Source organism: Leucoraja erinacea, chromosome 5, assembly GCF_028641065.1.
Source record: "Leucoraja erinacea ecotype New England chromosome 5, Leri_hhj_1, whole genome shotgun sequence".
NCBI classification, from domain to species: domain Eukaryota; kingdom Metazoa; phylum Chordata; class Chondrichthyes; order Rajiformes; family Rajidae; genus Leucoraja; species Leucoraja erinaceus.
Window position 1 is genome coordinate 66,024,904 of NC_073381.1, and position 24,986 is coordinate 66,049,889.

The window sequence follows — 24,986 nt, forward strand, 5'->3', positions numbered from 1 at the left end:
CCTGTGGACTTACCACCGTGGAGCCCACAATCCCCGTCGGGAGACGACTTTGGGGCTCCATCCGCAGGAGCCTGCAGACTTTAACATCGCGGAGCGGAGCTCGCCGTCGCTGGTTAGAGACCGACTTTGGGACTCCAAGCCGGGGGGGGTGCTTCGATCGCCCCGACATGGGGGCTTCGATCGCCGGCTGCAGAAGCTTCGATCGCCGTGATTGCGGATGGTTCGACTGCCCCAATAAAAGATGAAGATTGGACTTTATTGCCTTCCATCACAGTGACGAACGTGGGGAATCTGCTGTGGTGGATGTTTATGTTAACTTTTATGTAGTTGTGTGTACTGTTGGTCTTTCTTTAGTATGGCAATTCGAATTTCACTGTAGCTATTTGGTACATGTGACAATAAACTGACCGTGAAACCTTGTAACTCTTTCAAGCAGTCCAATAAAGGATCGAGATCTGATTTGCCTTGTTAAATATGGACGTGCATAGACAGCAGAATTGGAATCTATTTAAACATATTGCTATGAGTGAAGTGGTGGTGTAGATCCAGAATCACTTGGATTAACAAATTAAATCTGAAGACTAACATGGTGAGATCGACTTTTCAAATATCTCAAATTAAGTTTAAAAAACTGATCCGATCTATTAAATTGTAAGAAACACCGTGATCAGGTGGCATGTAGCATACTTTTCAACCCTATCCAACAAAGTTTGCTTTACCACAATTGCAGAATTCACTTCTGACTGACTCGATCTATTTAGAGAGAGAATCCATAATGACAGCCTACTGCTAAACTAGTACTGCTTGGTTTTGATTTTCTTTCTTTCTCTCCTTATGGCAATACTCCACGTTGGATTGTTTACACATGAAAAGTGGCCAAAGATCTATTTGCACATGCAACAAATTTGAGGAAGGACATTCTTGCTATGGAGGGAGTGCAGCATAGGTTCACAAGGTTAATTCCTGGGACGGTGGGACTGTCATAATTCGATAGAATGGAACGGCTGGGCTTATGTACTCTGGAATTTAGGATGAGAGGCGATCTTATTGAAACATATAAGATCATTAAGGGTTTGGACACGCTAGAGGCAGGGAATGTGTTCCCGATGTTGGGGGAGTCCAGAACCAGGGGCCACAGTTTAAGAATTAGGGGTAAGCCATTTAGAATAGAGATGAGGAAATACTTTTTCACACTGAGAGTTGTGAGTCTGTGGCATTCTCTGCCTCAGAGGGTGGTGGAGGCCGGTTCTCTGGATGCTTTCAAGAGAGACAGATAAAGCTCTTAAAGATAGCAGAGTCAAGGGATATGCGGAGAAGGCAGGAACGGGGTACTGATTGTGGATGACCATCCATGATCACATTGAATGGCGTTGCTGGCTCGAAGGGCCAAATGGCCTACTGCACCTATTGTCATGTCAGAAATCTCCGGATCCAGGCATTTGTGGATGAACAGATTGTTCATACTTTGAGGAGGTGAGGAATTTTTGCATGCCACACTACAACATGTTATGCTTTTACTCATTTGACCATATGGAGAAATTAAAATGTCTCAGCAAATCTCAAACTCAATCGTTTACCTTCAAACACTTCTGGAGCCATCCAAGCAGCACTTCCCTTGTTGTTGGTCATGTGAGTTTGAATATCACAGGCCGTGCCAAAGTCACAGATCTTCAGAACTGTCCCACCAGAAACCAGCAGCAAGCTACATCATGAAAAACAAAACTAAAACGTCAGCAATCTATTTTGAGGGATTCTTAACAGTCTTTTCAGTATTCAGCACATGCAAATTACACCATAAATATGATAGTCCACATCGTTAAAAAAATACCCAAGTTCTCTCCATATGATGTCACATAGAAATCCAATCACAAGTTCACTGGTTTAGTTTAGAGATACAGTGTGGAAACTGGCCCTTCGGCCCTCTGAGTCCATGCTGACTAAAGATTACACATGCACTAGTCCTATCTTACACACACTAGGGACAATTTACATAAGCTAAACAAACTACACGTCTTTGGAATATGGGAGGAAACCAGAACACCTGGTTACAGGGAGAACGCACAAGCTCCACATAGACAGTACCCACTGTCAGGACAGAATCCCAGCATTTGGCACCATACGGCTGGAACTCTACCTCTGCACCAATGTGCCACCTTAACCCTGTACAGGTGCATAATACGCATAAACAAAAGTGAGAAGGATGATCAGCTGCTTTTTGACAGTGTAATCACTGGGAAAGTAGGATTTAAACTATCTTCAATCTTGGGTGACACCAGGTAGGTCGCAATTGTTGCATGGCAGCATATCCACCAGCTGCACCACTGTGCCATATAATCTTACTCCAGTTATTTAAGAATCTGGTGAGACCATTGTGCATAGGTCTCGTCTTCCTATCGAAGCAAGGATACACGCAAAATAGGAGCATAAAGTAGACTCAGTAAATTTATTCTTGCATTGGTCGGGTTAGTCACATGACAGATTAAGTAGACTGGGTATATAATCTCCAGCGTTTACGAGAATATGGTTAAAATATGCAATGTATTTAAAGGAGCCAAGGAAGGTAGATTCGTGAATGATGTTCCCCTCAATGGGGTGTCTGCATCCTAGGACCAGTCACAAATTAAACCGTGCCATTCAGGACAGAGCGGAGGGCATTTCTTCACTCAAAAGGTAGTACTGAATTTACTCTAGACAGAGACTCATAATTTTGTTTAGATACTAAGAGAGTCGAGGGATCTGGAATTGGGCAGGATAGCGAGTTCACTGTTTGGACTGAATTTTTCCCTAACTCCGATCATTCTTTACTTTCTACAAGGCGGCAAATAGACAAGACGGCTGTCTATGCGGAGTTTGTTTGTTCTCCCCGTGACTGCGTGGGGTTTCTCCAGCTGCTCTGGTTTCCTCCCAAGATGTACATTAATTGGCTTCTGTAAAATTGTAAATTTTCCCTGGTGCGATGGATAGTGCGAGTAGGTTGCCGCAGACTCGGTTGACTGAAAGGCCTGTTTCCGCGGTGTATCTCTAAACTAAACTCAATTATTTTCACAAACGTGAATGATAAGCTAAACAGTGAATAAGGAGCTCTCTAATGTATATTAAGTTCAATCTTAAATTCAGTCAAAATTCACCTTATACAAACCATAGTTTTTATCATTGATAGATCTATATTAGCCGCTATTCTTTTATCTGCAAAAAAAACAACCTACTTTGGTGGTTTGAGGTCCCTGTGGATTAAAGCCTTGGGTTTCATGCCGTGTAGGTAAGCCACTCCTTGTGCACACTGCAAACACCAATTCATTGCATGGGCAGCAGTGTAATACGGTAAGGGCTCAGCTCCATGTAGCACTGTATCAAAGGATCAACATTATCAAAAAATATTGTTTTAAATCATTAACTTCAATTCAATAATTGAAATGTATCATAATAGCATAAAGCAAGTCAAGAATACATTACTACATATTGAAATTGGTTCCTTTAGCTACACAGTTGCATCTAGACTTCAAAAGTAGTCTTTTATGTTCAGAACACTCAAACCACTACTCTGCCTGGAAGGAGGAGGCACAAGGAACTGTACATGTTGGAATCTTTAGGAACTCAGTCGTCTTGACGTTTTGGATCGAGACCCTTCAGAAGGGTCTCGACTCGAAATGTCACCCATTCCTTCGCTCCAGAGGTGCGCTGAGTTAATGGCCCGCTGAGTTACTCCAGCATTTTGTGTCTATCTTCATCATTTTCCATGGATTTTAATTCGGTCAAATATTACAAAAATTCAAGACATAATCAGGATGGTTTTTGAAAGTTTAGAAAGCTGAAATATCATGCGAAAGGGAGCATGCTTGTTACAGAAGAGTAGAATGAAAATCAGCTTTCCTCTATTTTCACATAGTTCCACAACATTTTCAGTTTCCTATCATGTTTCCCTGCAGCAAACATGTTTGCTAATCTGACATAACATAGAATACTTATTAACACCTAATTACCACAAAATATTCGCTCCTAGTTTCAGTTACCAAAATTATTATTGTTACTCATTCTGATTCCTTATTCTATTTAAAAACATTGTTTTGAGTGGGAATAATCACACATATTTTTGTAGCTCAAAATCAATGTTAAAAGTGGTTTATCTCCTCCTTCTTCCAAAATGTTATAATGGAAATCTGCTGGGATATACATTGTCAGCACAAGGAGCTTGAGGAGACCAATAATGGACAGAAGTTTAAGATAATCCCAAAAGCAATACTAGAATATTAACATATTTTACAGCATTGATATTCTGGAGCAGGTTGACCAGGATACAAACAATGAGGCCAAAGTGTTTGGCAAAGATAAACTCAATTTAATGCCTTTATTTCCACCTGCCCTCCCATGGCAAATCCGCATCAAATCAATCAAATGCTTGGGTAGTTCCCACCCCAGCAATATGAACATTGACTTCTCCAATTTCAGATAGTCCTTGCTTTCTCCCGCCTTCCTCTCCCCAGCTCTCCCACAAGCCTACTGTCTACGCCTCTTCCTTGCTTTTTCCTGCCCGCCCCCCTCCAACTCCCGACATCAGTCTGAAGAATGGTCTTGGCCCAAAACGTCGCCTGTTCCTTCTCTCCATAGGTGCTGCCTCACCCACTGAGTTTTTCCAGCATTTTGTCAATCTTCGATTTTTCCAGCATCTGCAGTTCTTTCTTAAACAATCTATTAGCTGGTACAACTTTGATACATGTGAGGGGATGGACCTTAGAGTGGCAGAGTAATGTGGCTAGTAGAACCACTGTCTCGCAGCGCCAGAGATCTGGGGTCAATCCCACTTGTCTCGCTATGATTATGTGTGCATTTCCTCCAGATGTTAAATGTATGTCTTGAGCCTAGTTTTTATTATTTTTTTAGCTGTGTATATTTGGGGGGTGGAGGGGGGGGGGGGATATGGGGGAAATCTCTTCCCTGTACGAGGACCCGACTTTTTCCCTGTCGGGTCTCCGATGTCGTTGGACCTAACATTGCGTAGCCGGCGGCAGCCTCCAGCCGGGACTAACCCAAGGGCTCCAGTCGCAGAGCCTGCGGACCCGACATCGCTGAGCTGGCCGACTTCGGAGCGGAAGCAGCTGTGGTGGCGCGCGGCTGTGATTCGACTTCGGAGGCTCCGGCAGCAGGCCCGGTGGACAGGAACATCGGGGGCTCCAGGTCCCTGGGGGAGACCGCTTTTCGGAGCCCCCGCAACGGCAACTTCTCCCGCTGGAATCGCGGGGTTTAAAGGACACGGAGCCGGGGCCTAACATGGCCCGGCATGGCTTAATGGCCACAGGACTTACCATCGTCCGCCTGGGGCTTTAACATCGGAGCCTCAGTTCACCTAGACGCTGCAGTTGGACTGCTGGACCGCGAAGAACAAAGGGAAGAGACAAGACTTTGCCTCCCATCACAGTGAGGAGATGTTGGAGACTCACTGTAATGGATGTTTATGTAAACTGTATTAAGTGTGAGTCTTGGTTTTTTTTGTAATGTAAAAAACTGAAGAAAATGCAATTTCGTTCAAACAAAGTTGTTTGAATGACAATAAAAGACATTCTATTCTATTCTAAATAAAAGTGAGATTAAGGTAGAAGTGGTATATATAAAACAGTATAGTTAAGGAACAGTCTTTTTGGCCCACGATACTGAACATGATATCTATTTAAACTAATCCCTTTTGCTTCATATCTTTCCATTCCATGCATATCATATATCAATCTAGAAGCCTCTTTAAACATCACTATCATATCAGCTTCACCACAACCAATGGCAGCACTAATCCGGGCACCCAACAATCAGAGGTTATGGGGTGAATGTGGTTAGGAGGGAAAGATAGATCAGCTATGATTGAATGGCATACGGCTCATCTTACAATTAGTAGACTTGATGGGCCGTATGGCCTAATTCTACGTCTATCACTTATGAACACTGCAAAAAAACTTGTTTTTGCACATCTCCTTTAAAAACCCTCCCCCTGAACTTACAGATGTGCCCTCTATATTTTGAAATGTTATCCCGAGTATAATGAATCTGCCGACCCAACATTTGCCTCTCATAAATTTACAAACTTTTATTGGGTTTCCTCTCAGCCTTCAATACTCCAGAGAAAACAATGCAAGTTTGTCCAACTTCTCCTCACAACGAAAATAGGCAACATCCTGAAAAATATTTTCTGCAGTGGTTGATTTGTAGGCCGAAAAGACAGTTTCCGTGCCATTGCGTTTGGACTGTTCGACCTGCTGCCCTCTGGAAGGCGCCATAGGTGCATCAAATCCAGGACAAATAGACTCAGGAATAGTTGCTTTCCGAAAATTATAACTACTCTTAATTCAAATTCACACATGCACTGACTTCACAGCCCAACACCCGGACTTCCATCTGTATATATGTATATAGCGCCGCAGAATTGTGCACCTATCCTATCCCCCCCCCCCCCCCCCCCCCTTCGGTTTTTGTTTTTCTGTTTTTTCTTGTTTTTTGTACTAAATTATATGTATGCACTGAGTACGAGCAGCTTTCAATTTCATTGTACATGTATAGTGACAATAAATGGCATATCTATATATCTATATCACTCTGTGAATCTATGACTATTATTGAAACTCATGCATTCACTAAGAGAATGTGCAAACTCCATAAGGACAGCACCTGAAGTTTCATTAAAAATAACGTGGCTAAACCAGAAACAACAGAAATCTGTTATGCTCCAAAAACTATAAGCAAACAGAAGAAAATTGCCATTTTAACAGTATTCTGTGGAATGTTAAAGAATGTTATTCTGAAGATAAGACTTTTATTTGAAAAGTGACAACATCTCATTTCATGGAAATATTTCCTTTACATTTGGTCCACCTAGTGGTGATTTAAATTATTGTCCTAATACATTTCAGTATTGCAGTTATTAGCTTAGCAGCATGGAAACAGGCCCTTGTTCCCACCTTGTCCATGCAGGCCACATTGGCATTTGGCCCATATCCCCGTAACCCTTTTTATGCATATATCTGTCCAAATGTCTTTTAAACATTATAATTGTATTTGCTTCTTCCACTATTTCCAATATTCCTTCACCTTTAACGCATCCATCAACACCATTTCAGTATTTTAAAATTTTTCAACATAATGTTCAAACACAAAAAGAGAGTGAGGTCAGGTGGAATAGGAACTGGTGTGAGGGGGGAGGTGAATACCAAATTAAAAGTGTTATATATGAATGCGCGGTATAAGAAATAAAGCGGATGAGCTTGAGGCTCAGTTAGAGATTGGCAGATGTTGTGAGAATTACAGAGACATAGCTGCAAGAGGATCAGAGCTGGAAACTGAATATTCAGGGATATACGTCCCATCGAAAAGACAGACTGGTGGGCAGAGGGGGTGGGGTAGCTATTGGAATGACTTAACTTACATACAGTGATTAAGATCCAAAGAGATTTATTAGCAATACAGCATATGTAACTTCATCTTAACACACAACTCAAGACGGGGAAGAAAGGGAAAAGGGTTTTCTATTAAACCAGCGGGTGGAGCCACAGTATGACTCATAGTATGAATGACACTGATCAACATCCTCCCTCTTAAAGAATTAAATGTCAGTACAAAACGAATGACTAAATAAGGCATGCACTGCAATTGATAATAGGCTGGAGGAAAGTCAAACATAGCCTGGGTACTTCACGGTGGGCTTGCATACACAACCAGCACGTGTGCGATATAAACCAGTTACGTTTTTCGCTACCGGGGACAGAGTCAGTGGTATGACGGATGGCGGAGATTGAAACAGCATTCCCGGTGATGAAACAGGGGACTTTGGCACAGGCGGAGGAGGCGTCGCTATTGGCAGAGTAGTCGTTTTAGAAGTAGGTTGTTGTGCTGGTACAGGCGGACCGATGCCGCAGGACGTGGATGGAAGTGCACTTGTTCGGTCCGGGTAATACGGAGGTGGAGCCGGCTCATTCACAGGCAGGATTTGTCTGTTACGTCTGTAGGTGCTTCCATCAGCACTGACCAAATATGAGCGAGGCAGTTCCACAAATGACACCGATATGGTCATGACCTTTGTGAGTTTTCAAACGAGACACCTGCCCCTTGGTTAATTAATGTTGGCAGCGGCCTGCTTGTTTTGTCATACCACTGTTTTTGAATGTCATGCTTTTATTGCAGCCTGGACTGGACTTCCGATGGTGGGACCACCTGTGGGATCAATGCCTGGTCTGCCACAGGCACCGTGGCTCGGGTCTGCCTTGACAATAAACGTTGAGCAGGTGAACCCAAGATGGGGTCGCGGGAGATGTTGCGTAGGTTGAGCAGGTCCACGTCGGAATTAGCTCTGTGGGATTGTTCCATTAGCTGTTTTGCACTCTTGACAGCTCATTCAGCCAGTCCATTCGACTGTGGTTATTCAGGGCTCTTTGAAGTGCTGCCTGGTAAATTGACTGCCGTTATCAGATAGCAGTATACAAGGAGCTCCGTGGTCCACAAAATGGCGAACAAGTTTTAGAACTACCCTGTGAGAAGTGGGGCTGCTAAGAAAATCGATGTCAAACCAGCCGGAATACGAGTCAACACGAGTCAACAAGTACCAGGTAATGCTTGCCATGCCATTCAAATATGTCAGTTGAAACTGTAGACCACGGGAGGGCGGGAGCCCGGTGTGAGAGAAGTTTGTTGATGAGTTGCCAAGCTGTTGCACACTGCACAGGATGCCACATTCTCGAGAATATATTCAGCCATACCAGGCCAGTTTTTTGCTCGTAGGACATTGCTTCAGCGCCTGGGTGCCCTGCATGGACAGCGTTAAAATATTTGCTGTTTTTTGATATGGTGTCAGAAAACCCAGACTCACTCCTTGCCTAATTCTATTGCTTTTGTTTGTTTTGTTCAGTTTGTTTTTTTTGTCCAGCATCTGTTTTACTATGGCTTCTGCTCTCAGAAAACCAGAGATCCTGGTGTTTGATGACGATCTAGCAGAACGGTGGCACATATTTGAAGAAGAGTTCACCATTTACATGGACACGGCTCACCCGGCTGCTGCTCCAGGTGTTCGTGCCTCAATTATCCTCAACCTAGCAGGCACAGAAGCTGATCGGTGTGCCAGAAGATTTCATTATGAACCAGCAAGGTTTGACCTGGCTGGTGTCCAGATTACTCCCGCTGAATCCATCTGGGATCCCAACTGTTTCCTGAGCAAATTCCGACAGTTACGCGAGTTGCGTACTAACTTAGTCATGGAGAAGAACATGTTTTTTTCATGAAGCCAGAGACATGTCGAACTTGTTGAAACGTATGTTAGTGCTTTGAAACACATTGCCAGTAGGTGCACGTTTGGTGATTTATGTGACAGCTTAAACCGTGACCGTCTGGTCAATGGTGTCCGCTATTATAAATTACAAGACGAATTACTACGTGATACTGAACTTACTCTAGAGACCGCTGAAAACTGCTGCCATGTTGCTGAAATGACTGATGCTCATGCAAAGGTATTGGGACATAGCCTCCACTATGCTCATGATATTAATGTTACCGGCACATTTTATCAAGCCTCTCGCCGCTCTCCTCAAGTGCCCGACAGTACTGTCGCTAAACTCCTAGACAATTGTTTTAACTGTGGGGGTTCGTATGCTGCAGCTTATGACCGCTGTCCTGTTTATGGGAAATGTTGCCATTTCTGTAAGAAAATGAACCACTTCTTCAAATACTGCCGCTCGTGTAGCAACAGAGTTCAAACAAGACAATCTGTCAATTCACTCGACCATGAGAACATGCTCTCGGAGCACTCCCACACAGCTCCCACGGACTTCCAGTCTGCTAACGAGCATCTTGATTTGGATGTACATTCCTTGTCTGACTTGCCTCATAAGCATCAAGATCCCAAGGTCATTTTGCTCGTTAATGGTAAGACTTTTTTTCTGAAAGTTGATACAGGTGCAAGGTGTAATGCAAGGTGTTTATCTGAATTGGAAAATATACGGAAAACATAGACCATCACTCCTACGGCTGCCTCCCTTCTTCCGTTTGCAGGAGGTCCAGTCCACTCTATTGGTCAAGTCGAGTTACACTGCTGTCTTGACTCACGTGTCCACAACCTGAGCTTCTATGCTGTTTGTAAAAATGTGCCAACCCTGCTGGGCGTTAAGTCCTGTCACGACCTGGGACTGGCCTCTTTCATTGCTTCTTTCTCATCTGACTACATCTTGTGACTTTACTCAACAAATCCTGACACAATACAAAACTTTGTTTAATCTGCAATTTAAGAGGGAGAAGGTAAAATCGGACATGTCAGTATCATCGTGAGGAATCTGCTGTGGTGGATGTTTATGTTAACTTTTACGTAGCTGTGTGTCTTGTTGCTTTTTTAGTATGGCAGTATGGCAATATGAATATCACTGTACCTTTATTGGTACGTGACAATGAAAGACTTTTGAAATCTTTGATATTACCTATTTGCTCAATGCATTTACAAAACATCTTTCAATTTCCCTGTATTTGCCAATATTTTTTCACGGCCTCTTTGCTTTCTCGATTTCCTTTTAATGTCATCCCTGTATATTCTATACTAATTTTACTCTCTTGATACTCAAGGTTTTAAACTTTTGAGAACACGATGCCAAGACAACTGAATAGCTTGCTGATTCATTTCAAAAGTCAGCTCATCGCCTAAGACATTCACAAATAAATATAAACAGATAATAAACAAAGGGGAGTAGAAAGAGGAATAGGTCATTCATCCCCTCAAGCTAGTTTCTCCATTCATTAAGCTGATGGTTGAAATAGTACCTCAGCACAGTTTTCCTGCTTGTTATATCTTGCCAACATGAAATGCATGCCAACTCTTTGTCCCAATTTGCCTGCAAATTCGCCATATCTATATATCAAATGAACTGTACTGCTAGCGTTTTGCCCTAAAACATTATGAAAAGCAGCATGACAAAGAGATAAATACAAAGAAGTATAAAGTGCAAAAGTGAGAAAGGGGCATAATGATGAGTTCCATTCTGGACACTTCAGAATGTCAGAACTTTGGAAGTCGGAGATGATGTACAGTAAATATTCAAGAATTAATCTGTTACAAGGAAATTAGAGACTTAATTACTAGGTAATTTATCTGACAGCTCTCCTGGAATTCATTCTGAGCAATTTGAAGAATTGATGGCAAATCATTTTCATCTTTGTTCAGATGTAATAGAACCTGTTTATCTGTTAAAGCAGATTATATAATTTTATTTAAAGAGAATTAGATAGTTCTCTTAAAAGAAACAATGATTTTATTGGGAGTGGCACTACAGCATGGGTAGCACAGGTTTGGAGGGATCTGGACTAAATGCTGGTAGGTGTAACTAGTGTAGCTGGGACAAGCTGGCTGGTGTGGGCAAGTTGGGCCTGTTTCCACACAGTATCACCCTATGACTCTATATACCAGTTTTGTCCTGTTAAAAAATAAGTGGACGAACAACACCTCCTAATTTACAACCCAACAGTATCAACATTGAGTTTTCCAAATTTCGGTAACTCCAAAAACCCTCCCTCTTCCTCCCTACTCCCAACCTCCATCTCCCCTGTGCCCCAGATGGACTCATCCATTTCTCTCCTCCCCTTCCTTTCTCTAGTTTCACAATTCACAATTCTTCAATTATTTTTTTGCACTGTCCGTTGTTTCATCTCTGGCCTTTGTCAAACCATCTGCTATTCAACTTTCTCCTCACCTGTATCAACCTATTACCTGCCGGGCTTTGTCCTGCTCCTCCTCTCTTCCAGTTGAATTTCAACCCCCCCCCCCCCCCACCCACCCACCCCCCCTACAATCAGTCTGAAGAAGATCCCTAACCCAAACTGCAAGCTCTGTAGGTTCACTAGAGATGATGCCTGACCCGCTCAGCCACCGGAGCACTTTTTTTCTCCATAAACTAGCATCTGCAGGTCCTTGCATCCAATATTGTTTTGTTGCCTCTCTGTTTACATTTAGTTGTTAAGGTGTGGGAAGCACCAGAAATCATGATTCTTGCCTGTAGGAGAGACATTTGACAGGTATTCCTTGTTCTTAACGGTAGAATTAAAAAAAATCAAATTGCTGGTCATAACCAGAATGAAAGTGATAGTTGCTTTAATAAATACAGTGCAGATGAAAGACATAACTTAAAATTGGCTGAAACACATTCATTCTATAACTTGGATAGCCTGACACAAAACATCACTTATATGAGCACATGAGTACAGCAATATGTCTCGAATATCTAACACTTGCTCATCCTTTTCATCCAAAAAGCAACCCGTAGAATGCCAATAAAGGATCAATCACAGCGATATTGATATAATTTGACTGAATATAATTAATAAGATTGAAGAACCATAAAGCTACTAGAAATCAAAAGGAATCTTTGCTCCAAATGAAGCAGAAATGCAAACCCAACTTCAATCATGTCGCTGTGAGGGAGTTTAACATTTATCTGGTTAAAAATGTTTCAATCAGAAGTTTATCCATTAGAAAAGTCATTAATTACAATCAATATTCCAAAGGTGGTTTCACCTCAATGCTGCAATGTTGGAGGACCAGTGAGGAGAGAGTCAAGTGGGAGAATTTAATTGATAGGAGTTTGAACAAATCTGGTTTGAACACTGAAGGTGAATGATGGGAAAGTTCACCTTCGAGTATCATATCAACATTTATACAGAACTTCAAAAGTTAAACCTTCACTACATAAATCAAAGATGTAGTTGATTCTATGAATAGGTTCATTATGAAAGGCTTAAGGTATCAAGTAACCTCTTTTCCATTGATACAATTTTTATATGCCATCTCTACCTTGCATTGTCACACCAAAATGCAACAGTGATTATTTAACACATCAGATGCTTGAATCTGCGAGTGCCAAGCAACCTTTGGCACTTCATTCAACTGATCTGCTTTAACAGTATCACCCAGTTAATAACTGATCTATATTATGATACCAACCTGATCTAGTCTTTATCTAACACTTAGAATTTTATTTGTATTCAATACTTTATAATTTTGTTAACACTTTTCATTTTAAAAGCCGTCATAAACCATGGATGCTTATTTTTGTGATGCATGTGCAAATTTTGCACTCCTTTTGGGACACTCACAAACCGTAATTTTAACTTACCATTATAAAGAGAGCCTCCCTCTGCATATTCCATAACAAGGCATACCTGGAATTAAAGCATTAAAGTGAGGTTAAACAACATATTTACATCCTCCCACCATGATAATTTATTGGTATATCCAGATTGAGATTTTTTCTGACTTTGGACCTGCATTAAAGTGATGCCGCTATCGAGTTAATGCACCAAAAACACCAAAGGACAATTTTTAGGCACATGTGCACCACACTTTAGTCTATGTTTAAGAAAGAACTGCTGGAAAAATCGAAGGTAGACAAAGATGCTGAAAAAACTTTGCAGATAAGGCAGCATCTATGGAGTGAAGGAATAGGCGATGTCTCGGGTCGAGACCCTCCTTCAGACCCGAAACGTCGCCTATTCCTTTGCTCCATCAATGCTGTCTCACCCGCTGAATTTCTCCAGCATTTTTGTCTACCTACACTTTAGTTTATGAACAGTCACTATTTCAATAATATTAGGTCTATGTATCAGTTTATGACAAAAAAAAGCACATTAAAAAAAATCAGAATTATTCTACCTGTTACGATTTATCTACTTTAAAACTACTATATTCTTGTTCAGAATTTTGTTTAGGTCCAAATTATCACCTATCAGCTACACCAAGTAGAAATCTATGTTGCAAGTTGAAAGCAGCTGTCCTAATTCTGTTGTTTTTCATGCCGACAATAAATTTCATCATCACACTAATCCTGCCATTTCCCTCTTTGTTTTCCTCTCTCCAAAGAAGGAAACCACGACCAAGAGTTTTAAAGCAGTTAAATACACTATCAATATCTAAGCTGTTCCACTGTCCAACCGCTGGTACTTTATTCACCTGGTTCTGCATTTCAATGATGCAAGAACGTTTGCAGTATCTCTGGCAAACCATGTGGTTCCTCAAAATCTCTCCCAAGTGCCTCATTTTTATCTGCATGCTGGAGTCTGGCAAATGTTTCGAGAGATCTGGGATTCACTCTCCTTATCCATACTTAGAACCTTCTCAGGTTTGTCAATCCCTCTTCTGCCTCCATTCTGTCAAATTGCTGTCCAACATCCAATCATTCACAAAAGTCAGCTCTGTTAGCACTCCTGATAGACTATTTTCTGTTATTGATGCCAAATTTTGTTTGTGGCCAAGATAAATTTACAATATAACCCAAGTCCTCTGCTTCTCTGACTATACAATTTATCATGCAAGAATAGTGATCCTAAACAGCAATCTTAAGTGCAATATTCTGCTATATTTCCCTTTCTAAGCCTATTGTTTCCTCTTTGAAGCCATGTTTAGAATCTTCTATCCTCTGTAGGGAAGCTTGAAACTTTTCAATGGTATATTTATTTTAATGGGTAGTAAATGTGAGCAAAACATGAGCAAAATAATTTATCTTTGCTTCCCAGAATAATCTTGCCAGACATGAAGTTAATGTAATGTTCTAAAAATTGGAGTACGTTGTTATGAGTTAACCCAGTTACGAGTTAAGTCCTCTTTATATGAAACAATACAATTTCTCAGAAATATTCAGCACTCTTACTTGATCAAACACTAGTAATGTACAATTAGGTTGCATAGCCTTAAATATTTCTACTAAAATCAATCTACATACTGGATTTAAACAGGCTCCATAGAGTTTCACAATATTCGGGTGCGTCACACGTGACAGTTGACGAAGCTGCAACAAAAAAAAGAGAAAATCAGTTATAAAAATAATATTAACAAGTCCTGGATCAACCGTCTTTGTTTGGCTGCAGTTTGAGGAAACACTACCACAAGCTGGAAAAAAATAAATAGTAGATAAAAGCTCCTACGAAACAGGATCAGGTGCACGGTACAAATTATCTAAAGTTTTAAAATAGATGAACAAAATACGTGTTGTACTAAATTCACTCTTCGTTGGTGTTTACGTTTAAATTACAGCAAACAGAGCAGATTAGAGTAGGTGGGATATGCAGCAAGGCAAATGGGGGGATGGGACGGGGACACAGATCCCAACTGCTACTTTGGTTTTATGCCATTCTCAAAACAACAGATTTACATTTATCTCTATCACATTTACATGAATGACAGATTGTGAAAGCACACTGTTAAAAAAACCCAATTCTGGAATCATTTCATATCTTAACAGAATTTTGTACACTGTAGAGCCATTTATAATTTACCTGTTTTCGTGTTATTATCTGAAATCCTAACATAGTTTACTCTTATTTGTAGTTTGATTTGACCCCAAATCACTTGGACTTCAGGACAAATTAAAGCTACAGAGCCCTCCATAATTCCTTCTTAAAAACATTGTGAGCCCTCCATAATGTTTGGGATAAAGACCCATCATTTATTTATTTGCTTCTGCACTCCACAATTTGAGATTTGTAATAGAAAAAAAAAAACACATGCGGTTAAAGTGCACATTGTCAGATTTTAATAAAGGCCATTTTTATACATTTTGGTTTCACCATGTAGAAATTACAGCATTGTTTATACATAGTCCCCCCATTTCAGGGCACCATAATGTTTGGGGCACAGCAATGTCATGTAAATGAAAGTAGTTATGTTTCGTATTTTGCTGCATATCCTTTGCATGCAATGACTGCTCGAAGTCTGCGATTCATGGACATCACCATTTGCTGGGTGTCTTCTCTGATGATGCTCTGCCAGACCTGTATTGCAGCAATCTTTAGCTTATGCTTGTTTTGGGGGGTAGTCCACTTCAGTTTTCTCTTCAGCATATAAAAGGCATGCTCAATTGGGTTCAGATCAGGTGATTGACTTGGCCACTCAATAATTCACCATTTTTCAAGCATTGGAAAAACTCCTTTGTTGCTTTAGCAGTATGTTTGAGTTCATTGTCTTGCTGCAGAGTGAACCGCTGGCCAATGTTTTAAGGCATTTGTTTGAATGAGCAGATAGGATGTGTTTATACACTTCAGAATTCATTATGCTACTACCATCAGCAGTTGTATCATCAATGAAGATTAGTGAGCCAGTACCTTCAGCAGCCATGCATGCCCAGGCCATAACACCCCCACCACTGTGTTTCACAGATGAGGTGGTTTGGATCTTGGGCAGTTCCTTCTCTCCTCCATACTTTGCTCTTGCCATCACAATGATATAATAAGTTAATCTTTGTCTTATCTGTCCACAATACTTTTTTCCAGAACTATGGTTGCTCTTTTAAGTACTTCTTGGCAAACTGTAACCTGGCCATCCTATTTTTGCAGTTAACCAGTGGTTTGCATCTTGCAGTGTAGCCTCTGTATTTCTGTTCATGAAGTCTTCTGCGGACATTGGCCATTGACAAATCCACACCTGACTCCTGAAGAGTGTTTCTGATCTGTCGGACAGGTGTTTGGGGATTTTTCTTTATTATAGGGTGATTATTTGTCATCAGCTGTGGAGGTCTTCCTTGGCCTGCCAGTCCCTTTGTGATTAGCAAGCTTACCAGTGCTTTCTTTCTTAATGATGTTCCAAACAGTTGATATTGGTAAGCCTAATGTTTGGCTGATGTCTCTAACAGTTTTATTCTTTTTGCTCAGTTTCATAATGGCTTATTTGATTTTCATTGGAACAACCTTGGTCCTCGTGCTGATAAACAGCAATAAAAGTTTCCAAAGGTGATGGAAAGACTGGAGGAAAGTCTGGGTGCTGAGAGCTATCTTATACCTGCGTTAAGAAGGCAAATAAAACACACATGAGCAATAGCAAACTCCTGTGAAGCCATGTGTCCCCAACATTATGGTGCCCTGAAATGGGGGGACTAAAAAAAGCTGTATTTTCTACATGGTGAAACCAAAATGTATACCAATTCCCTTTAATAACATCTAGTACAAATCTCAAATTGTGGAGTACAGAGGCAAATAAATAAAGGACGGGTTCCTGTCCCAAACATTATGGAGGGCACTGTAATTAGTAACCAACAGTTTAGTCTTCCTATTTACATGGGTAAAAAGCAATGTCCGTACATGAATTGGAACTTCCAGCATTGCACAACCTTGCAAATCCTTCTCAATAAACATTTCCAGAGATTCTTCCAACGAAAGCTAAAATTAGAATACCAAGTGTCAAAGAAGACAGTCCTGGCACAAATCCAAAGATGATATTTTCTGCTTATTTGCAACTGTTAGCAAGCAAGCTTCTCTCTTCTTATCGCTAATAGAAGTTGCTTTAATCGACAAGGTATGTTGACATGGTTCCACAATAGACATAATTAGTAAAAAAAAGTACATTTTGAGATACAGGTGAGTATGAAGCAGGGATCGGCAACCTATGGCCCACGGGCCATAACCCGAAATCATCTGGCCCGCAGGCGTAACATAAAACACACACAACATTTATCCGAGAGTAGCACACACACACACACACACACACAACCAAGTCCATATCACAACACCTGTCGACTCACTCTCTCTCTCCGACCCTCCCACCCTCCCACCCTCGTGAAAGCTCCCCCCACCCTGGTGCCGCGACTTAAGCGGGCTGAGAGAGGCTTCAGCGAGGCGGTGCTGGAGAGGCTTCCTCGGGAGCCCAGCGGCGGGCGGGCTGGAGGAAAGTGAAGCATCTGCTGGGTCGGTGATGAATTCTGCTCTGGCCACAGTGTGCACTTTAGTTGTAGTTTGTCGAGGGGATAATTGTCATTATGTCACATTTTTGGTGAGATTAAAAAAAAAACCTATCATTAATTATTTATTAACTATGGCGATAGACGTGGCCCACCATTTGCTCACAGACATGGGTCCTTGCTCCTTTGCAGAACAAGGTTGCCGACCCCTGGTATAAAGAGTACATAAAACATACGGAACATAACTTTGAGATATACTTATTTTTTGTAGCCTGGCTGATATTATAGGACGAGGCACTTTACATAAAACTAATAGACAGATATGTCAAATCTATTACCAACAAGTTGTATTATTAATTATGGGGAAAGAAACCAGTGTGGCCAATGTAAATATGTGATTGGTGATCAATGAAGATTCAGCACAAAAACATGCTAAATCCACATTGACCATCAACTACCCATTTACACTCATCTACATTAATCTCATATTTAATCTCAACACATTCTCACCACCAGCCACCAATTTCTACCAAGGGTTCGTTAGCATATATTTGGAGAGAACTAGGATATAAAAACAGGGATGCAATGCTGAAGCTTCATAAGGCACTAGTCAGACTGCATTTGTTGTGAGCAGTTGCAGGCTCCAGATCTGAAGAAGGATGTGTTGGCATTGGAGAGGGTCTAGAGGAGGTTTACGAGAATAATCCCTGGAATGATTGGGTTAACGTATGATGAGCATTTGATGGCACTGGGGAAGTACTCGGTGGAGTTTAGAAGGATGAGGGGAATCTCATTGAAACTTACCGAATAGTAAAAGCCCTGATAGAGTGGACGTGGAGAAGATGTTTCCACTAGTGGGAGAGTCGAGAATCAAAGGGAATAGGTTCAGAAAAAAAAGGATGTACATTTAGAAAGTAGATGCAGAAGAATTTCTTTAGTCAGAGGGTGGTGAATCTATGGTATTCATTGCCAGACGGCTGCGGAGGCCAAGTCATTAGGTGTTTTTAAATGTGGAGATTGACAGATACTTGATTGGTGAGGGTGGCAAGGGTTATAGGGAGAAGGCAGTAGAATGGGGTTGAGAGGGAAAGATGGATCAGCGATGATTGAATGGCGGAATGGACTTGATGGGCCAATGACCTTTTTCTGCCCCCATGATTTATGAACTCAGAGGGTGGTGGAGGCCGGTTCTCTGGATACTTTCAAGAGAGAGCTAGATAGGGCTCTTAAAGATGGCGGAGTCAGGGGACATGGGGAGAAGGCAGAAATGGGGTACTGATGATCAGTCATGATCACATTGACTGGCGGTGCTGGCTCGAAGGGCCGAATGGCCTACTTCTGCACCTATTGTCTATTGAACTGGGAACCAGTTACCGTGGTCAATTATCGTACTAACCTTCATGTCTTTTGGATTTGGGAGGAAAACCAATAGTGAGTCAGTCAAACTTCCTGCAGACAGTACCAGACTGAATTGGACTGAACCAGAAGTCTGGATTGAAAGTGTGTCTCCGGTACTTTGAGGGCAGAGGTTCTACTGGTACTTGTGCTACTGTGCCACCCTAGATTTGCGGCTTTGTAACCAGTTCTCAAAAAGACAGACATCCATATGTGTCTACATCTTTGCTATTTGCATGCAACTCTCCTTTAACCATTTACTGGCATAGAAAAGCAATTAATATCATTATGTGCTTTCAGTGTAACTAACGTGCAGCACAGAAACCGGCCCTTCGGTCCATCATGCCTCTGATGATCTTCCAGCATCAATCTACACTAATCCCATTTACCACACTTAGTATGTAGCCGTCTATGCCTTGGCAAAGTACATGCCCCAATGTGCCAGGATGCACATAGTAGTCAGAGAAATTATTGTTCTAAAAATCTGTGATTAGTTCCAAGATAAGGAATTACCTCCACAATGAATGCTTTTCTCTCCGATTCACTTTCAATTTGCTTTATAGCTACATCTTTTCCACGCCATTTTGCTTTGCAAACAACTCCAAAGGCTCCTCTCCCAACAACCTGCAGGATACAACAAAGAGAAAAAAAAATGTAAGATAGCACGAGTTTTCTTAATCGATCTTCATTTTTTTTTGTTTGGCATTTAATTTAACAAAGGTTTCAAAGGTCTTTTATTGTCACGTGTACCAATTAAGGTATAATGATATGCAAATTATCATACAGCCATACTTAAAAAAAAAAAGCAACAAGACACACAACTACCTAAAAGTTAACATAAACATCCATAGAACACAACACAGGAAGAGGCCCTTTAGGCCGAACATGATGCCAAGTTTAACTAATCTCATCTGCCTGGACACATGACCCATACCACTCCATTCCCACCATATCCACAGCCTATCAAAAAAAAAAACTCTTAAATGCACTACCGTATCTGCCTCAACCATCACTCCTGGCAATGCGTTCCAGACATCCACCATTCTCCGTAAAAAAAAAAAACTTCCCCCGAACATCTACTTCAAAATTCACTCCCCTCAACTTCAAACTGGGCCCCGTATAGTCTATAGGGCAAGATAGAATATCTGTACTTTCAATGCCTCTGGTAACTGTAAACACTTCAATTAGTTCTCTCCTTAGCCTTTGTCAAAACTCTCCTTTTAGCTGGACAGCTTGCAGAAGATTTCCCAACGTTAAAAGCTCTCATGGATCCAGTAAAGGTCATTCTTCTTAGATAGCGTCTTGGAGATAACCTGGCAACTCCCAGCTAACAGGAGCCACAAAACATCCCCAACAACTGGATTGTCCTGAAGACCACCATAATTAACATTTGTATAGAAACCGTGGCCTCTACCACAACTGGTGATGAGGATTACTCAGAAACCCGAAGCCAATTAACTACTTTTTTTTAAAAAAAAAACAGGGTAACCTCAGAAATAACTTGACAGATGAAATTCACCATTGTTTTCAGTGCACCAGAGCATGATCTGGCCACCTGAGCTAAACTGTTGGTGCAGGTTTGCAAGATTATAGAGATCATTGAATGCAGTCTATTAGGGTGAAAAATGAGGACAACAGCAACCCATTTGTGGTTCCGAGATAACAGATGTGTGGGAACTAAAATAGCTACAGGTTACAACACTGTTAACTATATTAGTACTTATGCACGAGGAGCAATTGAAATGAATAACCTTGCAATTTTTATGATACTCAAATTTTTAACTATTTTAGTAAATGTCAACGTACTGAAAAGATACACATAATTCAGTTATATTTGCCTATGTTCAAAAGAAAAAAGGCTACATTTGTCATATGGCATCATAATTTATGCCTAGCCACTCTGTGATGCTGGGAAGATACAGAACAATTATAGACCAGACATTAGAGCTATAGCGTGTAAACAGGTCCCTCGACCCACCGAGTCCACGCCGACCAGCGATCACCCCGCACTTCTGAATGAGTAAACAAACCATCTTAATTCATGCTCATCAGCACTTTCTATTCCAGGATATGGAAAGATATAGCTTTTAATCAACTATCGTCAAATTTAAAACACCACCTTTAATTATTAATCTTGTCAAACAAAAAAATGTACATCACATTTAAAAAAAATAATTACTTTAGTTATTTTAAAAATATTTTATACACCCATATTCTTCACAAAACAAATTGCTGAATATTGGGGTTATGGAAATGATTTTAACAGATGTGTACGTGTCCCAAAATCTCTTTAAAAGAATTTGTGCCTACTCAATTGCTTAATTTGAGTCTTAATTTAAATGACAAGAGTTCATTTCATGATTTTTGTCAAATAATTTAATGAATGAAACATCATAAAAATAATTGACATATTTTACAATGCCCTTTTACCTGCCTGAAGGTATAGTCTTTAACGTCCTCTATTAGAACATTCAAATTCATGATAATTTGACAAGATATTTTGCAGCTAAATGCCTTCTGCTATTTCTGCATGAAAATTTCAGCAATAAAAAGATTAAATGGGCTGAATCTATAAGCCAAGTACCTTTATTGTATGTTGAGAGAGGCAAAGGTTTTACCTCACATTATACAGGTGCACAACCTTTTATCCGAAGATCCAAATAACGAAAAGCTCCGAATAGCGGACATTTTTTCAGTCCTTGAAGAAAGGTCCTTGAAGACGTTCACCGAGGGCGGCCCGCAGAGGTGACAGCGGAACCTCCGGTCGGTCCTTGAAGAAAAGGGAACTAAATCCCGATTCATAAAGGAGGTGAGGGTATATTGTGCGGGAGGGTTAATAATTGACAATCTGCTGCTGCCTGCCTGCTGAGTTAAAAAATTCCCACGGTAGACTCACGATACACAGTGTATCATGAGTCTTGCGTGGGAACGTTTTAACGGGCAGGCAGCAGCAGATTGTCGCTCCCTTCAGTTTCACCCCACCTACAACCCTCTGCTTCCCGGCCATGTGTGTGACCCCTTCCCTCCCCTCTCCAGTTCCCCGCCCATTGCACCGGCGCGGGGGCTTTGCACTGTCTTCACGTCGGCGATGCCAGCCAGCAGGTCAGTGCCAGTCACCGGAGACGTCAGGACCAACGGGACACCGACCCCCAAGCCCACTGCAAGCACGGAGATCCCAGAGACCCACAGCCAGCAGCAGCCCAGCCCCGTTCCAACTCCAGAGGAACACGCTTCCCGTAGGGACAGAAGCTGATGGTGTGCAAGGTACGTCTTGTTCTTGAGATTGCAGATGAGGGGGCGCAGCTCGGGCTGTGACGTCTCCGGCCACCCCCCTGTACAGGAGCTGAGACTGGGAACTGTACCGCCCTTGCAGGTGAGCAGGAGAGTGGGGTTGTTTGCAGTTGCAGAGGGAGGGGGCAAGGGCGGTACAGTTCACAGTCTCAGCTCCTGTCCAGGGGGGTGGCCGGAGACGTCAGGACCAACGGGACACCGACTGCAAGCACGGAGATCCCGGAGACTCACAGCCAGCAGCAACTCTAGCCCAGCCCCGTTCCAACTCCAGAGGAACCTGGGTTGCGGATGAGTTCTTGGGGGCGCAGCTCGGGCTGTGGGCGAACTGCTACTTGTCGCTGTAGCGGCCCATCGGGGAGTGGGTTCCTGTTGGTCCTGACATCTCCAGCCACCCCCCTGGACAGGAGCCGAGACTGGGAACTGTACCACACTTGCCCCCTCCCTCTGCAACTATAAACAACCCCACTCTCCTGCTCACCTGCAAGGGCGGTACAGTCATCGGGACACCGACCCCCAGGCCCACTGCAAGCACGGAGATCCCAGATCAGCAACTCCAGCCCAGCCCCGCTCCAACTCCAGAGGAACACGCAGAAGTTGATGGTACGTCTTGTTCTTGGGGTGGCGCAGCTCGAGCTGTGGGCGAACTGCCACTTGTCGCCGTAGCGGTTCCATCGGGGAGCGGATTCCTCAGAAGTTGGAGGGACAGGTAGACACAGCGGCTTTTGAGAATGGTGGGCAATCACTTCCAAAGTTCTGCCCACACAGTCAGTACACCTCTCCTATACTTGTCTCCCGCACTAAAATTATCTCGCAGAGAATGATCCCAGCCTAACCCTCCCTATTCTCTCCTATTCTGCAAGAAAAACTACATTGAAGCCTCAAACTCGCGATCGAGTAACTGCCGGGATCGAGGCGCAAATTCGCGACATTGCGGATATGAGCCGAGCACTCTACCACTGAGCCAGCCGTTAAAATCTACGCTAAAAATCTTCCAATCCGTAAGCCGAAAAATTCCGAATTACAAAAAATGTCTGGTCCCAAGGCTTTCGGATAAAATGGTGTGCACCTGTATCTCCAAGTGATTGGTACCTGTGATCATTTGAACTCCATCACTATATCCAATTGAACATCCTGCAAGAACACCCCATATTCCTAAATTAGAGAGCAAAGATACACTTAATTTAAATAGCTCATCTGAAAGCAGCCTCTCCCCTCCCACAAAAAAGTTGTTTATTTAGTCTATTGTCACGTGTACCGAGGTGTAGTGAAACTTTTTGTTGCTTGCTATCCAGTCATCTGAAAGACAATGCATAATTACACTCAAACCGTCCACAACATACAAGATAAAGGGAATAATGTTTAGTGCAAGATAGTTAAGTTAAATTAAAGATAGTCTGAGGGTCTCCAATGATATGATAGGTCAGGACCGTTCTCAAATTGGTGATAGGATGGTTCAGTTGCCTGATAACAGCCGGGGCCGGGGCAGGGGGATGGCTTCAGGCGGGGTCTGTCGGGGCGGGTGGGGGTATCCTGCAGCCGGGGGAGGGGGGACAGCTTCAGGCGGGGGCTGTCGGGGACCGGTGGGGAGGAGGGAGCCTACGGCAGCTGGGGAGGGAGATGGCTTCAGGCGGGGGCGTCGGGGCTGGTGGGGAGCGTTTTGCAGCTGGGGGAAGGGACGGCTTCAGATTGAGGAGGGGAGGAGGAGAAAGAAGAGGGAGGGTGAAGAGGAAGGGTAGTGCAGGGGGATGAGGGGAAATGAGCCGCGCCTATGCAGTTGGGAGCTATGCGTGAGTGGTGGAATATTGCGTTGGGGGAACGGGTGAGTGGTGGAATATTGCCTGGGGAATATTGCACTTAGTCTAGTATGTTCTAAAATCATTTAAAACACACTAAATATTAAAATACCTAGAAGCAAATGATACCAGTTAACAATTCAACTGAATGTCTTGATGCTAACAGCTACAGGTTTGGAAATCGCAAGGGACAGCTGCCTAAACAAATTGGAGCAGCCAGCAACAGGACGCCCCTTGACACAAGGAGTCTGCTAACAGTCTGAAGAAGGGTCTCGACCCGAAACGTCGCCCATTTCTTCTCTCTAGAGCTACTGCCTCACCCGCTGAGTTACTCCAGCATTTTGTGTCTACCCAGGAGTCTGGATAATGAAACCATAATTATATATAATGTATATAAATGCATATAATGAGACTCAAATGCATGTGTAAGTAGATGAATTTGTTCAAAAAGTTTCAACATAGGTGGGTGACCAGGTGAGAAAGTCAGTCCAGAGAGAGCAATTCAGCTAATGTCATGGATGGAGTGTAACCATTAAATATTACAATTGTCACATATAAACAGATAAAGATTATAAATGTATTTACATCTTTGGACGTGGTAAACTTCATTTTGATGAGTGGATTAAGGGTTTATAACAAAGTTGACATAACTCAGCGGAATAGGCAGCATCTCTGTAGAGAAGAAATGGATGACATTGTATTGTATATCTTTATTGTCATTTCCTGAGTATTCGCATACCCAGAGGAAACAAAAAAACGTTGCTCAACCAGTGTCCATTCAGTGTGCATGAAAAATAAATAGAAATTAAAAAAAAATAAAAATGTCACAAATTTAACACTCTAC

At 42.2% G+C, this 24,986-nt stretch overlaps 1 protein-coding gene across 4 annotated transcripts in view; it reads right to left on the reverse strand.

Moving 5' to 3' along the window:
• The window catches only part of map3k7 (mitogen-activated protein kinase kinase kinase 7), a 91,392-nt gene that overhangs the window by 39,347 nt on the left and 27,059 nt on the right, over positions 1-24,986 (reverse strand). For all 4 annotated transcript variants that reach the window (XM_055635831.1, XM_055635830.1, XM_055635834.1 and 1 more), the window contains exons 2-6: positions 19,572-19,682; positions 14,718-14,783; positions 13,116-13,161; positions 3,207-3,345; positions 1,578-1,702 (exon numbers count right to left, since the gene is read on the reverse strand). In XM_055635831.1, coding sequence (XP_055491806.1) covers positions 1,578-1,702; positions 3,207-3,345; positions 13,116-13,161; positions 14,718-14,783; positions 19,572-19,682 — 487 coding nt within the window. The remainder of the gene's footprint in view (positions 1-1,577; positions 1,703-3,206; positions 3,346-13,115; positions 13,162-14,717; positions 14,784-19,571; positions 19,683-24,986) is intronic.